Raw genomic sequence first — 18,227 nt, 5'->3', positions numbered from 1 at the left:
CTCCTGAGTGGCCCACTTCTATTGAATAGGAAATGGGGAGGGGTTGTGTGAGAGAGGGGTGGGAGGACCTTTGTCTCACTCCATCTTTGGTCTGGCTGCACTGAACTGTTTTATAGCTGTGGGGAGGATGGAGGGGGCTGGAGGCAGGGAAGACAGAAAAAAAGTCAGACTGGGAAAAAAAACTGCTAATTGTTCTTTGCTCCACATCTGCCGAAAGCGCCCTTTGATAAGCAAGTAAAGGCAAGCAAAAGGCAAAGTTTCCACAGAGGAACTCAAATCGGTCCCAGAATAAATTTGGAACTAGAACGCAACTGTGCTTGCGTTCAAGAACCAGAGCCATAGAAATATGGGTGCTGGAAACACTTGATTTAACAGGACAGGTTTTGAGGCACAAACCAGTGGAGTGTGAGGGAAGAAACAGTCTCAGTATTAAGCACAGCTTGCAGAGACTGTAAATTGTTTGCATGCACTTTTGTGTAGCTTATGCAGAGGCAACCAAGATCAAAGCTGTAGAGGAGAGTGAAATGCTTCTTTGCCACTAGCCAATATTTTCATGTTTACTCAACAAAAAAGTGGCTTTATTATTTTTTAAAGTTCTCATCTACCCCCGTTTGGACAAAAACAAATGCAAAAGAATTAAGCAGTGGAAAGGTTTTACGGCAGGGAGAGGGAAAAGGGGGAAAGAGTTCGCGTCCTCCCACATTTCATTAGAAAACTTGCTTTTGCAGAATTGTCATATTTAATCACATCAAAAGTACCGCTTCTAGTTTTATATGTAGGAGAGGAAGATGGACCTAAATCCTAATCTCCTTTGTTTGAAAGGCAATTGTTTCAGCAATTTTACTTGACCTGCCTTTACAAACAGGAAAAATCTGAATCCCCCTTATTTTAGCACTGTTTTTCAATAAATTTCACATTGGAGCTGGTAAAATTCAACATAAATTCTTCCAGGTGATACAAATGTATAAAGGAATTTAACTCATCCAAAATGGAGGAGGGGATGCTTCATATTTTAAAAACAATTTCAGTAGGGGAAAATGATTTCAGAGGGAATGTCAGCTACACCTAGTTTCAGTATGAATTCTCACAAAGAATAATTCTTATCAGAAATCTGCTTTCATGAAGTAAAATTTAACTGGTTGTGGTGCGTTTTCCAGGCTGTGTAACTGGGGTCTAATGGATCTTGTTCCTAACGTTTCGCCTGCATCTGTGGCTGGCATCTTCAGAAGTGTATCTCAGAGGGAAGTCTGTATTACACACTGTGTCCACAGTGTGTAACAGTGTGCAACAGACTTCCCTCTGTGATACACCTCTGAAGATGCCAGCCACAGATGCAGGCGAAACGTTATGAACAAGATCCACCAGACCACGGCCACACAGCCCAGAAAACCCACCACAACCAGTTGAATCCAGCCATGAAAGCCTTTGACAATACACAAAATTTAACTGCTTAAAAGTCATGAAACATCACCAAAGACCAGAAATGCTGGAGAACACTTGTTGCCCAATATACTACTTAGGTCCCTTCTGCACACCAAAATAATGCGTTTTCAAACCACTTTCACAACTGTCTGCAAGTGGATTTTGCTATTCCGCACAGCTTCAAAGAGCACTGAAAGCAATTTGAAAGTGCATTATTTTGCATGTGTGGGATGAGCCTTAGCATGATGGATTTGATGATGATGATGATGATGATGATGATGTTGATGATGATGACATTCATGAGATTTCATCCTATATACTGTCTAGTTATGCTGATGCAAAGAAATTCTATTAAAGCATGTCCCTCATACAATTTTTAAATAAACATATACTTGTGGACAAAAAGACTTTTAAAAGTGCCACTTATACTAATACATCCTTACCTGCAGTTTGTAAAGCCCTATCATGTATTCCCTCTGCCCCACCCTCCTTTCTGCGAGAGCAACCGCTCAACGAATTCTGACAGTTTTAATTGAAAAACAATTTTTGTGCTGGCCAAATTCTCACAGCAGCAGAGCCCATCAGGAAATTATTGAAGTGTGTAATACAAACATCCCTGCGAAGGATGACCAAGGCACTTAAAAAAATTCTCTTTGAAGGAGGGAGACAAGATTACTAATATATTTCATACCACCCAATGTGTAATAGTAATGATTTCATCATTACCATAGCAATTTAGTTTTGCAAAGCGTTCCATAACCCTTACTAAATTGATTCTCTCAACAGTCCCATGAGGAAGTCCTTTACTATTTTCATTTCACAAATGGATATTCTGGCCCTTAAGCAGATTTCCCATATCCTAGGCTGCATTCAAACATCACAAGGAGTTGCAATTAAACACTTGATCAGGCATGAACACAGTTTGTTGCGGTGCTCACACAAGCAGTTTCCTTAGCCTGCCTCCTTCCTTCTCTAATGCAGGGAACTCAATTCTCCACCTCCTGGTTTGCTCAAGCTACCAATCACCATGATGTCCAAATGCAGGTGCTTCAGTACATTTTAGCTTGTTTGCCCCAAAAACTGGAATTCTGAACTAGAATTGAACCAAGGTTCCCACACATGTACCCTTACACTCAGAGGTGGGATCCAACCAGTTCTCACCACTTCTCTAGAAGTGGTTACTAATTTTTTCTGAGTGCCAAGAAGGGGTTACTAAAGCAACCTCCCTGACCAATAGGGACTGGAGGTGCGTGTGTACGGCGGCGCCACTGTTTGAATCCCACCACCATTGGAACCTGTTATTAAAATTTTTGGATCCCACCACTGCTTACACTGCATAATATAATTGCCGTCTTCACAATACATTTGCCCCAATTTGATTTAAAAATATGAATAGTCATTTTTTCCTCTCCTGCTGGGGTGAAAGTAGCTTAGGGCAGTGGTGTAGCGGCAAGGGAACATCGGGAAACAAATGCCCCGGGCACCACTGTGGGAGTCACATGTGGGGCGCAAACTTGCCCCCCCACACACACACACACTGCTGCCCAAGAGGCAGGCCTTGGCCCACCCCTCAGGCAGCAGATGACCCCATCGTGGCTACTCTCTGCCCAATGGAGTGGGCAGGGGTTCTTTTAGCAGGCCCAGTGCTGCCTTGGACTATCTTTTCCAGTTATGGTGAACATTTCAATAACATACACTTGAGACTTTGCTAAATATGCAAATTACAATTTGCATATTTAGCAAAGGCTCATGGGTATGTTGTTGAAATGCTCACCATAATGGGAAAAGATAGTCCAAGGCAGCACTGGGCCTGCTAAAAGAAGGACCTCCATGCTGACCAGGGGGTGGGTTTCAGGGGCAGGGCCCTACCCCTGAGCCACACACCCTGCCTCTGGTAAGCCACAGGGGTGGCCATGGAGTGGCCATGGGGGACAGGGCCCTGTGGGGGCATGGGGGAGCGGGTTCAGGCACCATTTTGCCCTGGGTGCCATTTTGCCCCCCTATGCCTCTGGCTTAGGGACAGTGATTTTTCAGCAAGGGGTTAAGATTTCCTTGCCACTCCATAGGATTGCCAGACTCCCAATGGGACCTGAACATCTTCCAGCATTACAACTAGACTACAGTGATCAGTTCCCCTGGAGAAAATGGCTCCTTTGGAGAATGGATCTTATACCACACTCCTTTGGAGGTGGGCCTTATAACGCACTGGGTTATCAAGCCTTCCCAAATGCCACCCTCCCTAGGCTCCATCTCCAAATCTCTAGGAATTTCCTAACCCAGAATTGGCAACCCTAATGACTGCTAGTCTCCCCTTTTAAATTGTACCATCTTAAGCCCCTACAGGCTGCTAATGTTTACGTTATTTTCAACAGCAAGAGGCCCAAAAGACACGTGTGTAGATATGGTTACAGTAGGAAGGAGAAAGTAGTGCCTTTCCTTGCTGGGAAACTCCCTTAGACGAAGGGTTCCCTGAAAATACCCTGGTCACCTGCCACCTAGGACCTCCTGAGAATAGGACTGACCTGCTGAGAAGGCACCCTTCCAGTGCAGTATTAGAACGATATCATCAACTTTTGTCAGAAGGTTTCAGGTGTGATTATGACAAGGATTACCTTTATTGGGAGAAAAATAGGGGGAATACTACCTTATTGTTTCTCCTTGATCTCTCAGTGGCTTTCAATACCATAGTCTATGGCCGTGGTGGCGAACCTATGGCACTCCAGATGTTCAAGGACTACAATTCCCATCAGCCCCTGCCAGCATGGCCAATTGGTCATGTCGGCAGGGGCTGATGGGAACTGTAGTCCATGAACATCTGGAGTGCCATAGGTTCGCCACCACTGGTCTATGGTATTTTGCTGAACCAGCTCTGGGGAATGAGCTTGGGGGGCACCGTGTTACAGTGATTCTCCTCCTACCTCTGGGGTTGGTTCCAGAAGACAGCATTGAGAGACTTGTTCTCACAGTCCTGGAAGCTTCCTTGTGATGTTCCTCAGGGCTTGGTCCTGTCCCCTATGCTATTCAACATCTACATGAAACCACTTGGTGAGGTCATAAGGGGATTTGGAGTCAAATGCCTTCAAGATGTGGATGACACCCAGCTTTATCTCTCCATTTCATCTGAATCAGCACTCCATCTCCATGTGCTGAACCCATTGCCTGGAAGCAGTTATAAACTGCATGAGGACCAACAAACTAACAGTGAATCCAGACAAGATGGAGATTCTTTGTTTTCTGGGCCCCCAGTTCTCTGAGATCATGAAGTACCCAGTTTTGTATAGGGTTGTATTGCCCCAGAAGGACTGAGTCCAAGACCTAGGCATGCTCCTGGATTCATCACTATCCTTTGAAATTCAGGTGGCGGCAGTGGCCACAAGAGCCTTACATCAGCTCTGTCTGGTTCACCAGCTCCACATGTTTTTGGACAAAGGGGACCTGGCCACAGTGTTATATGCTCTGGTAACCTCTCAGTTGGATTACTGTACTCTACATAGGGCTGCCCTTGGAAACAGTGCAGAAGCTGATTCAGCACATGGAAGTTAGCAAGTACATCTGGCCAGAAGCAAATGACACTGGTCCTTAAGGAACTGCACTGGCTCCCAGTTGGCTCCCAGTCCCAATTCAAGATACTAATGTTAATATACAAAGCCTTAATGGCTTCAGCCCTGCATACCTGAAGGAGCACCTGCACTCATATATACCTGCCCGGGCACTGAGGTCACAGGGAGAGGCACTCTGATGATACCTTCCCCTGCCGAGGTGCAGGGGTGAGGGCGCATGGGAGGGATTTCTCCATGATTGTTCCCAGACTTTGGAATACTCTCCCCTTGGAGATATACCAGGTGCCTACCCTTATAGGTTTAGGCACATGGCAAAGCCTTTCTTTTCATCTGGGTATTTGTCTAGCCTCTCTGGAAGTCCTTCTACAGTGGCTGGTCCAGGGTGGGTTGGAGGTGAGAGAGTGGGTGTTCAATTTAACTTTATGATGCTTTTATTGTCATATTATATTGTTACTTTTTATTAATGACATATTTATCAGTATGTTTCATTGTTCTGATTTTATTGTGAGCTACCCAAAGACCTTTGTATAAGGCAGGATTTAAAAAACATACATACATACATACATACATACATACATACATACATACATACATACATACATACATACATACATACATACATACATACATACATACATACATACATACATACATACATAAAAAAGTGGCAGGGAAGAAGCCATAGGAAATATCTTATAACCAACATTGTAGCACCTGTGCAGTATAGCATGTAGGGAAGAAGAAAAATATCCCAGAGAAATACATTTCACTAAGCAAAGCCCACAAACATGTCTTCAATATAAAAAGGTTTATTATAAAAGAGAGGTGGGAGAGGGGAAAGGTGATTAGATTTCAAAATGGGGAAGACAATGGGCAAAAAAACCCAACAATCACTGTACAGGGAAAGGCACACAGCAACAGCAGCACAGAGAGGTTCTAATGAAAAGCAATCAGTATAATATCACCAGTGTGACATCACCCAATGAGATTCCTCAGTTAAATGCCCATTACCTAATCTGTAGCAGGTTCCTTAGAGCATGTATAGAATTCCTTGTAGTAAGCAGGTTGAAGGGATCATTAACATCTACCCTACCTCCCGTGGAACCGGTTTCTGCTGAAGACTGAAAATTAAACACAAGTGAACATTCCAAATGTCCAGGTATTTATACCAAATGGAATTGGACCTAAGCCAGCCTCTTTTCTAAGAATGACAAGCCGCTTTAGCAAATCCTATGCAAAGCTGTATCTCTGATGTTGGGAGCTACAGTTATCAATAGAGCAGTATAAAACATAGTCCCTTTTCTATCAGACACCTGGTCATGGCTCTGAACTTTCATGACAAATAGGTGGTCTGGGCCAAAGGATTGTCCTTTGTTCAAAAGGGATTAAGTCTGGCCAGATGAACCATGGAATGGAAATGAATGGATCATTCTAATGGAACTTCCAGAGACACAAGCTCCCAGACACTCTGGGTGACACTCTAAAATCTTAGCAAGTTTTAGGGGTTTTTGTCACAGGTATGAATCATTTTTTTTAAAAAAAAATCATACACTATTCACATCACTTCTTACCTCACGAAAGAATAGCAGGTTTCCAATGAAAGGCAGAGGCGGAGGATGACGAATGCCCACCTTCTCTAGCTTGGAAAATGCAGAGGTCGAGTACCTAGACAATAATGAAAAACAAGCATCGTGCCATGCTATAATTAAACTTTTTATAGTAAAGGGATTTTTTTAAAAAACTCAAAGACTAAGAGGAAAACAGCACAAGAACAAGTAGCAAAGTGATAATGTGAGATCTCCTTCCCTTAGAAGGAGATGGCAGGACTGGGAAGATAGAAGCCTGCATTGGATGTTGATTCCTGGTTGTAGTATCCGTTTATCTCAAGCCTTCAGATACATCATGAATGATCTCCTCATAGCAATCTATATGAGGCATATGCCATCCTGTGGATCCTGTTAGAGGTTTCTGCTGCCTTTGATTCTGTTGATCATGAGGAACTAGAGAAGACAACTCTAGACCTCACAGTTTTTCGCTTGTGTGGGTTTGGTTCATTTCTGGTATGGAGACTGAGGAGGGTGATGGTCAACAGCTCTTCTAAAACATTCCATACTGTTTCCCCTTCCTATTCAATAGACATGATAACATCAAATTGCATTGTGGGAGGCATGAGATCCAGTTTGTTGGTAAGACTCAAGTTTCATCACAGTATACCCTCCGGTCTAGATCCCATTGTCAAAACCCTAATGACTCTTTCAGTTACATTACTATAAGTGAAAAAAGTCACTGAATTTTAAACAGATGTGAAGCAACACAATTATATTCGGAAAGGACATTTTTACAAGACATTGGTTTTGCTTTCCTCCTCCTCTTGTTCTGCTGTCATTACCAAACAGTATCTGATAGGGTAAGAGCTCTTAGAGGTTTCAACAATCAAAGGTGCCAAAATGCAGTCATCAGCTATGCTAAGATGTGCTGACGAAATGATTAGTCAATCACCAGGCAGTAAATTACTGCAAGACACTACTTGGGAAAACTGAAAGCCGAAATCTAAAAGCCCACCTCCTTAAATGTGGTAGTGGATGCTGCTGTGGAATAAGGTAACCAGCATCTTTGGCATGATGCTTTACAAGAGTGTGCATTGGCAGTAATTCCCAACTGAACTGCCAAGACCCAAAACTCATCCCTTGCTAGACAGATATAGTGGCACCATGAAGACTACAACAAGGGAACATACTAGAATCTGAGCAGAAGCGTTATTCCCTGGACAACTTGTGCCTCCTTGAAAATCAGATCTGCTGGAACACAAGCAATATAGACAGTCAGGCCCACTTACAGCCAGAAATGTTACAGAGAGGGGGCACGTATACTTTGAGGGGGCTAGGGTTGTCAGTTTCCCTTTTATCCTAAACCTTGATACTCATTGGGTGATGTCACATTGGTGATATCACACTGAATAGTTGTATTAGTAGCAGTACTTCTAAACACCACTAAGTTTGTACCACAGGGTATCTTTGTGTTGTCACTTCTACTTCTCACCATCTCATCCCATGCTTCCTACCCAGAGTGTTTTCTTGGAATGGACCTTGACTTGGCTTCCTGATTACAATTCTGTCTTATCCCTAAGTTAGAAACCTTGGTCTGGCTCTTGCCCTTGAGCAGGCTGGGCAATGCTGTCTGACGGCCAGAAACACTTTCTCTGAAGTAAGTCATGATATGTCAACAAAATCCTGGTCTGTCTTCCCATTCACCACACTGCTCAGGACAGTGTGTGAGAGCCTTTAAATAGGCCCCATTTCCTAAAGAGAAAGCAAGCCATCCCAATAAGCCTCAGAAACCCATAGTTTATAAATATGCCATCCATGCTCACATCATCTTTAATATATTCACATTTTCAGTGAACAGCAATAAAGTCTGCAGCTGTCAACAGATGAAAATTATTAATTTGTGTCTGCTATATGCAGCCTAAAAAGGCTTCCAAGGCAACTTCTTGTAAGGCATTAATACACAGTATAAAATGTAATAAAATGTTATTAGCTGGCTGCTGCTGTTTTCCAGGCTTTGTGGCCGTGGTCCCATGGTACATGACATGCCTCTGAAGTTGCCAGCCACAAATGTGGGCAAAACCTTAGGAGCTAAAACCACCAGACCATGGACGCCCAGCCCGGAAAACCCACAACAGTTGATTGTGTCCGTGAAAGCTTTTGACAATGCAAAAATATTATTACAAAAGAAAGTACTTCACACCACACATAATTCACTCATGGAATTTACCACCATAGCATAGCTAAGATGGTTTGAAAGCAGGGTTGCCAACCTCCAGACATCTCCCAAAATCACAACTGAGTTCCAGACCACAGAGATCAGATCCCCTGGAGAAAATGGTGACTTTGGATGGTAAACTCTGCACTGAATGGCGGTAAGAAGTGTTTTTTTTTTAAAAAAAAAGACCTGTGGTAAACTGGTATCAATACCCAAGTACAAAACAATTTACAACTTGTCAAAGTTAACATGTCAAATCCATTTCAAAGCACAGTAAGACTGTGATCTCACTTAAAATGTCATTTTAAAAAAACCCTATAAAAACTTGCCAGCCTTTTACAAACACTGACAATCTGCAGTTCAGCTATTTACAGTAAGTAGTGGGCTCAAAATGGCTCCTTAACTGATCCAAAGATGGCCTTTCCATTAGTGACATACATAGATTTATCATGAAAAATACCGTGTTTAAAGAGGAATCCCACTCGCAAATTATTTCATTATACCGCAAAACAGAAGTCAGAAAACCTAAGATATCTATGCTTTCTCAGTGTGCCAGGACAGCAGAAAGACTGGATAAGATATGATCTGACTGTTTAATTATACATTTTAGGCTTCTGCCAGAAAGCTCTCTGGATAAGATGTTTCAAACTGTTATCACATAATTTATCCATCTTGAGGTTTCCCATCAGATCTTTTGATACCTTGATCTCTGTCTAAAGGCACGCTGCGGTAGCCTGGTGCTCTGGTAATTCCAGTAAAGTTCCTAACTATCACTACTGTGAACTTAAACTCCTTCTAACATTGATAGTCCCAGGCCGATCAGAAGGGCAACCAAATAAGGGCAGACACCAGCAACTTGTCCTTGGTAAAATGGGACCATTGCAAAATATGCAGGGATCAGGTCATGGCATATGCATTCCTCTGAATTCTGATTCTATGATCTTCAATCATGGGTGACATTTTGGAAACGTGGCTCCATCTTTCAAAAGCAACAAGAGATATGAATTCATGGACAGAATGTTATCATGTTATCATGTTAATCATCTGAGAAGTATCAGGAAAGCATTATGCTACTGCCAAGGTGATGTTAAGGATGCTCAACGGTGGGCAAAAACACATTAGAAAAAGAGGAAATCAAAGTAATTGACTTTCCATCATTCTTGGTCACATATACTTCAGTAGACTTTTATTGTACTGCTGTTTATATGCATTATAACTGCTCTTATTACATTGTTTTTGTTATGTAATTTGCCTTGAGTCTCAGGGAGAGAAGCTGACTATAAATCAAATATTACTGTGCCATGTTCAGTTGTTTAACATAATGCAGTATAGGGCTGGAAATGAGTCCTTCCAAATTTCTGCAGGATCGGTTTGAATGTGATGATCTTGCAATGTGGAATATGGCACAAACAGGTGGTTTTATGCAATAGGATACAATCCATCAAGTAACAACTGGGTAATGTTGCCAGTCGCCCAGTGGGGCATGCATTTTCCTGCCCCCAGTTCCTCTTTCCCGATACCCCTCTGAACAGCAGCGGGAAAGAAAACTTTTTTAAAAATGGCTGTTGGGCCAATGGGCAAAGTGAAATCACACCTTTCTAGGAATTGGTAGAAACTCTGCGAGTAAAACCCAGACAGATTTCTAGAGGGGATTGAAGTCACTTCTGGGGGGAAACCATGATGTCACTTCCAGGTTTTCCTCTGAAATGTCACACTATCACTGACAGAAGCCTCCATGTCCCTTTCCCAACTTTCTCACCCTGTGACCGAGCAAACACCCTGTGACCAATTACATGGTTTCGTGTGTATGGAGAAATTGGGTCTAAGACTCTTTTCAGGGGTATTTTGAAACGAAAATTCATGTGTAAAGCATGTTGGGCAAGAACATCTGAGTGAAAATTATATTGGCTCTGTTGTAGACAAGAACAATCAAGGGAGGGCTGGTTTAAAGATAGCCCCTCAAATGCCAACTTATTTTTTAATCTGTACCTGAAAAATGCAACATGATTCTTTAGACTGTTCAGTAAGACACTGACATTCCTGTACATGCATATCCTGTTCTAAGAAGATAAGTCCATTTAGATAACCAAGGTCATGAGATAATTTAACCCAGGATGGTTTGGTCATCTGTATCCATCTGTATCATCCTGCCAAGTCCTGACCTAGATGGCCTAGGCTAGCCTGACCTTGTCAGATCTCAGAAGGAAAGCAAGGTCAGCCCTGGTCAGTATTTGGATGAGAAGCCACCAGTATTTTGGATGAGAGATGCCAGCTCCAGGTTGAGAAGCTCCTGGATATTTGGAGGTAGAACCTGGGGAGGGCAGGGACCTCTGAGGGGTATCACGCCATAGAGCCCACCTTCCAAAGCAGCCATTTTCTCCAGGTGAACTGAGTTCTAGTTGGAAGATGAGCTGTCATTCCACAGGCTACCAGATCCCACCTGGAAGCTGGCATCCTTATGTCACAATCATGTGGCTTCAGAAGCATACACTTTGCCAGACAAAGAAATAAAAACAGGAACATTAACTGTGTGCTCCCTGTAAAATGTAGCTGAGCTTTTTGTGCTGGTTGTTTCCCACCTACACATGTGCAGTAATTGCCACAAGCAGGTAAACATAGAAGACTCAGAAGAAGCCATATATCTGCTCCATGGCATGCCACTGATTAAGTGGGGGCAAGTGATTTGCATAGGACAGGGGTCTGCAGCCTGTGGCTCCAGAGCCGCATGCGGCTCTTTCAGCCTTATGCTGTGGCTCCACATGGCCTGGAGGTCGGAGGGTACTGTGGGCGTGTCCAGAGCAGTGCTGGAAGGAAAGGTGAGTGGAGGGCCGAACCGGAGGTGGCTCTGTGCATGAGGGCGCTGCTTTTCATGTCCCCTCCACTCACCTCTCCTTCCAGCATTGCTCTGGAGGGCTGGAGGGACACACCCATGCTGCCCTCCGACCCCTGGAGGTTGGAAGGTAGCATGGCCATGTCCCTCCAGAGCAGCCACCATCCCCCCTCTGCCATCCCCGCAGCCGCCATCCCCCCTCTGCCTCACGGAGCAGGCAGCTGCCTGTTCCATCAGGCAGAGGGGGTTTCCCTGCCTGGTGCTGCTGCCTCCCACAGTGCAAGAGGCGGTGGCACTGGGCAGGCCATGGCCGCCATCCCCCCTCTGCCCCATGGAGCAGGTGGTTGCCTGCTCCGTCAGGCAGAGAGGGTTTCCCTGCTTGGCGCCTCCACCTCCCAGGGCTGGAAGGAAAGGTGAGTGGAGGGGCCAAACCGGAGCGGAGCCACCTCTCCGGCTCAGTAGATCTTTGGGGCCATGGAAAACAGGTCCAAATGGCTCTTTGGGTGGTAGTTGCCGACCCCTGGCATAGGACCACACTAGGGGTTCTTTCATGCACTTAAATCCTCATGTCACAAGTTGTTTGTAAAGCATAAAACTGTGATGTAAGATTCCAAACTGTGTTGGGAAAACTGGAGGAGGCAGATAGTATTTTGAATGAGAAATAACAGGGTTGCTATGCAGAGGAAGGCAATAGCAAACCACCTCTGTCAGTCTCTTGCCAAAAGGGGTCACCATAATTTGGCTGTAACTTGTGATGCCATAAAATCCACCCTCCAAAGTAGCCATTTTCTCCTAGGAAACTAATCTTGGTTTTCTGGAGATCAACTGTAATAGTGAGAGATCTCCAAGTGCTACCTAGTGGTTGGCAACCCGACTTGTGAGAAACTACTACATATTCAATTTTGTGATATATTTCTTTGAAGTGTTACCAGAAATAGCCATACTACTAGTTCCTATGATGGCACTGCTGATCATGTTTGAACCAGTCCAGAGTGAATAGGCCTACATGTGTAGTATACTCATATATGTGCAATAAGGGGGTCTAGTGTATAGCAGGAGACCTTCTGGCCTGGATTCCAGAGGTGGGATCCAACCAGTTCTCACCTAGAGAAGTGGTGAGAACTGGTTGGATCCCACCTCTGGAATCCAGGCCAGAAGGTCTCCTGCTATACACTAGACCCCCTTATTGCACATATATGAGTGGTTACTAATTTCTTCTGAGTGCCGAGAAGGGGTTACTAAAGCAACCTCCCTGCCCAATAGGGACTGTAGGTGCGTGTGTGCGGCGCCACCACTGTTTGAATCCCACCACCATCGGAACCTGTTATTAACATTTTTGGATCCCACCACTGCTGGATTCCCATTCCAAACAGCCACTCAACAGGGCAGTAGGGGAAAAAGTAGGGAGGGGTTGGTGCATTCAGTTTAGGGTGAGTCCTAGAGATTTGTGCCAACACGATGACATCACTTCCAGCACAAAACTGCAAATGACATAAAGTGCTGGTGTGATGACAACTAACTTGCCTCCATTCTCCTGACAGGGTGCCAACTAGGTCCAATTTGAAAGTGGGTGACAAAATAGGCATTAAATAGGAACAATGTAAGAGGGGTGTATGTGTATATGTTTGAAAGAGAAAGAAAATGCACAAATGCAATTTTGGCATGACTCCTGGAGCAGTTTTATGTTTGCATTTGGGGTTTCTACCTCAAACCAGTTGCTTATCCCCATTGATAGGGAACTGGGGTCTCACTAGTGGAATTTCTCTGCCTCAACGGCCAGCTCTGCTGTTTACAGAGAATGGAAGAGCACAGACTTGTTACACACATTGTAACACAGCTTCAGGCTACAGGAGCTGGTCAGGAGCTTCTTCCTATTTCCACGCATATCTTTATGTTTGCAAATAGGAATTAATTTATTCCTATTGACATGTAGGAATGGCTGAAAACACAGCATTTGTTCTACATTTGCCAAAGGGATCGCAGTGCTAGGATATGAACTTGCATAATAATTAGGATGTCTAATTAAGCTGAAACATCATGTCCTTTTAATTATGCAATTAAGATGTCGAATTACATAATTAAGGCATGTAATTGCATGATGAAAAAATGTTATGAAATTTTATACTGCTTAGTGAAATTGCATTTTAAACTTTAAAAAACCCTTCTGAGTACATCATAATAAATTTTGCCCATTCCTCAGTTAAAAGATGGACTGGCAAATAAAAATTAAAATAGCACATTATCCACAAAAATAACAAGGAGAGAAACTGCACCATAGGTTTACTTCTGGAAGACTGATAATCTGGACAATACAGATTGCTGATTCTTTCACAGATTTTTGTCAGACATGATATGTATACAGCCTACCTATTAAGAATTACACCAGCACTTGGAAAGAAATCAAGCTGTCACCAGTCTATTATTATTCTCCTTCTTCCTCTTTAGAGTGAAGCAAACACTGTTGTGCTCTATACCGCACTACCAAACAAACACCCCACCTCCACTGGCTGTTAGCTCCAGAACAATGTGTAATGCAAATACATCTATGAACTGCATTAATATGGACCAGGGTTCTCCAACATGGTGACTGTGAGAGCTATGGTGCCCACAGACATCTTTCCTGGCACCCCTCAAGTGTTTTCAGAAATTGGCAAGGCCAGATGAGGCTTTTTCTCATCAGGGCTTCTGACTGGCTATGAGAAGTCTGATTGGTGATGTAAATTTTGAGCAGTTGCTTCAGTGGCAGCTTTCACCATAACACAAGGATATATACTATATGCAGTGGTGGGATCCAAAAATTTTAGTAACAGGTTCCCATGGCGGTGGGATTCAAACTGTGGCAGTAAGCCAATAGTAAGGACAAGGCTGAAGGGAACTGAGGAGCAGGGGGCATGGCCAGGCATTCTGGGGGCGGGGCATTCCTGGGCAGGGCTGTGGCAAGGATGCAGCCGCTGCGCCGGTCCTTGGGCGGGAAACAAATGCACGCAGGTGCAGGCTGCCACCCATGCCGGTGCACCTCCTGCTAGACTGCTTCAAGTTCTGCGCGCTACTGCTGAGAGGAGGGGTGTAACTGAGGCAAAAATCACATGGCAAAATCACTAATTAGTAACCCCCTCTTGGCACACACAAATAATTAGTAACCTACTCTCGGGAACCTGTGAGAACCTGCTGGATCCCACCTCTGACTGTATGACTGAAAATAAGCTGGACGTATGCAAGAAAATATTTCAACATCCTGTTAAACAGATGACAGCAATATTGAACAGTTACTCTTAGACTTCTGCATGACTTCCTTTTCTGAGATCTGGAGCTTGACACCACCTCTTGCAGCAGCCATTTTGTGGTTGTGCCCACCATCCACTGTAAGAATTCCAAAAGTGTCCACAAGCTCCAAAGAGTTGGGAACCCTTGACCTAGACCAGTAACGGCAAATCTTTTGGGCTTGGTGTGTCAAAAATTCAGAAAATGTCTTCCTTGATTCTGCTGGTGTGTCACCTCCCCCATCCTGTCTCAAATAAAAGAGGAACAGCTCTTTACATATTCATTTAATTTAAAAAATACAGTCCAATAATATGTGGTGCTATATATTATATAAACAAATATCAAATAATTACAAAAATGACTCATCTGAAAACAGGGAGAATAGTTGTTGTTGGGCATTGGTGAACGCTGGTGTGTCACCCAAAATGTTGTGGTGTGTCATCTTTGACACACGTATCATTGGCGAACCATCACCAACCTAGATGTTATGAGGCATAGTAGGGAGAATACCCAGTCCCTCACAACATCTAGTTAAGTTCTGTGAGTACCAACTGTTGATATGTACCACGTTTATATCTAATATAGGGAAACATCTCTCATAAAATCTGTGGTTTTGGCTGGCCCAGGGCTGCATATCATTCTTGAGAGGTGAATTGTCCAACTTGGCTAATGTGTACAGCATTTTAACATTCCTGATTTTTTTAATATTTAGAGAACAAGTTCTGTTTCAATAAACACATGCAGATGTTTAGAAGAAAGACAAACATAATTTTATCACTGTAGGGGAAAAGATGTAATTTGTCATTAATCATTCAAAAATTCTTTGGTGGGGCTAGTTTATTTCATCTCCTCATCACTATGCGGTTTACTGCAAAACTCTTATATTTCTTAATATACAAGTACCTGTTTTCTGCTGTCAAAGATTGGAGGATGTGTGAAAATCTATTTTTGGACTTGACATTATTTGCACATTGCATATTTCTGGCACACTAAAAATGAACAAATAAAATATAGATTTTTAATCTAGTCTTGGAGGCTCCTGCAATCAACAGAATATCCCCCCAAAAAACTGACTAAAGAACACAGAAGAATTCTTGACCTCACTGTCTTTAATTACCGTTATTTATTTTATTTATAACATTTATCTCCAAAGTTAGTAGAAACAAAACAGCTACCCCAACTATGCAGCTTGTATGTTCTTTGCATTCTTGTTTCCCGGGGCTTCGACCTGAGAAACTACCAAATCTCATTGGCATCCAGTGACTGTTTGAAGTCCTGAGACAAAAAAAAATGATTGCCCCAGTTTAGGTTCTACTAAGCTTATAATTTATACATCTGGTGTAGTGGTAAAGGTGACAGACTAGGATAAGGTGACCAGATTGTCACCTTTGTAAACTGGAACCGAGTGGTGGGCGAAGCGTGACGTATGCGCACACAACTTCACAGGAAGGCGCTTACTGCCTTCTGGGGCGCTACGTTTCCTGCCCTGTGATAGCAGAGGCGGGGAAGCGAGGGAGATGCCCAGAAGGCGAGTCGCGGCTCCTGACGGCGGCGTCTTGCAGCGTGCGCGGGAGGCTGCCACACTGCCTTCTGGGGCGCGCCCCAGAAGGCAGTGCGGCAGCCTTCCAAAAATTGGGACAGTTCAAAAAACCCACAGGACGCAGGACAAATTGTTTTAAGGTGGGACTGTCCCGCCAAAAGCAGGACGTCTGGTCACCATAGACATGGGAAAGTCCAAGAAAATCTTATACCCAGAAAATCTTATTGGTCTCTAAGGTGCTACTGGACTTGAATCTGGACTTGAATCCACCATCAACCAACACGACTACCTTCTGAAAATCCTTAATTGTTTGCAGGTAGTCTTTATTTTCACACTATATCCCCTGCATGAGTCAGGGCAAGTACTCTTTGACTTAGAACTAATGCTGCCCAGGGGAGTGATGTGGTAAGTACTTCCTTTGTCAGAATAGAAAATAACATTTAAAGGAGTAGGGGAGACCATCAGGAATAAAGATAAGGAGGGTTTTTTTTCAGTTACAGCTGCTGGCACTTGGCAAGAGCAAGGCTGAGCAATATCATTTACTCACACCTGGTCTATGCAACAGAACAAACAGGAAAGATGACTCAGCGGCACTTATGAAACTCACACTTCTATAGCCTCACCATCTGAAGTTGCCGTTAGTTCCCATTGTTTTGCCCGCAAGCTGTAGCTGGTGATAAACCTGTACAAAGAGTCATTGGGCCTAGCAGATTATCTGGACCGGAGATTAAATATACTTGGACAGACCACTGAATTGGGGAGGCAGAGGCAATGGAAATGTCAAGATATCCAACCTGGTCAATCACCCATTCATGACATTTGTATCTCCATTTCCCTCCAAAAGCCTCAAAGCAAACTCAGCCAGCCAGCCATTACAGACTTCCAAAGATGGAGCTACTTTTGTTGAAACAGTTTCTAAACCTCTCTGAGGTATGTTTCATTAATAAATAGCAATTGGAACAACATGGTAACCACATTGTAAAAAAACAGATTCATTTAAAAATAAACAAAGACCTGACGCTTGAAAATTCCTAAGAAATCATATTTTTAATCCAGGTGTGCAAAGACAGGCTCTAAGCAAAGTTATACAGGGGAGTGACTAGAGGCCCCCCAGGTGTGATGCTAGTGCTTTTGCATCACGCCAGAAGTGATGTCACTGCAACCATCCCCCCCCCACTTTCAGCTGGCCTGCTTCTGCCTGCCAATCAGGTGAGTGTGGGTGGGCAATGGCAGAAATCAGTAGGTGACTGCCCACCATTAGCAGGCACCTGGGAACGCTATTCCTCTCCCCCAAACCCTGCTCTCCCCAGGCTTCACCTCCAAATCTGCAAGAATTTCCCTATCAACAGTTGCCACCGCCTTGAAAATCCAGCCTGCGACAATATACACCTCTATTAAATTATACTCATGGACCTGTACCTAAAACCATGAAGACAGATACCAATTGAACCACCAATAGCAGGGAGTTCTGCAAACAGCATGTGTCATGCCCCCACAGGGGCTTTTGTTATTTCCCCATTAAGCTTTAGTTTCCCCATAGTTAGCATGGGTTTAGTTCATTGTTAAGTCTTCTAAGGGAGGGTATTTTAGTTACCCTCTGTCCCTTTAAGACATTTCCCAATAGGCAGTCTTCCTTTTTTACCCAGCAATTCCCTGTTTTACTTCTAGCCAGTCAGTCAGAGCAAGGTGCCAAGGGTAGCTGGAGACTGGAATATTCGTGACGTATATGGTGGGGTCCATAGAGCACAAATTAAGGTTAACAGGAATTAGAACCAGACAAGGACAGAAAGAACTGAAAGAAAGCAAGACACAGTGGACTTTCTTGAAAACAGCCAAGAGAAGACACAGTCTA

At 43.6% G+C, this 18,227-nt stretch overlaps 1 protein-coding gene across 2 annotated transcripts in view; it reads right to left on the bottom strand.

The window, feature by feature from the left end:
• The window catches only part of TBXAS1 (thromboxane A synthase 1), a 267,511-nt gene that overhangs the window by 188,471 nt on the left and 60,813 nt on the right, over nt 1–18,227 (bottom strand). For both annotated transcript variants that reach the window (XM_048502133.1, XM_048502134.1), the window contains exon 3: nt 6,554–6,647. In XM_048502133.1, the coding sequence (XP_048358090.1) occupies nt 6,554–6,647 (94 nt within the window). The remainder of the gene's footprint in view (nt 1–6,553; nt 6,648–18,227) is intronic.

This window comes from Sphaerodactylus townsendi, linkage group LG06 (genome assembly GCF_021028975.2).
Source record: "Sphaerodactylus townsendi isolate TG3544 linkage group LG06, MPM_Stown_v2.3, whole genome shotgun sequence".
NCBI classification, from domain to species: domain Eukaryota; kingdom Metazoa; phylum Chordata; class Lepidosauria; order Squamata; family Sphaerodactylidae; genus Sphaerodactylus; species Sphaerodactylus townsendi.
This window is presented reverse-complemented; position numbering and strand designations above follow the sequence as displayed.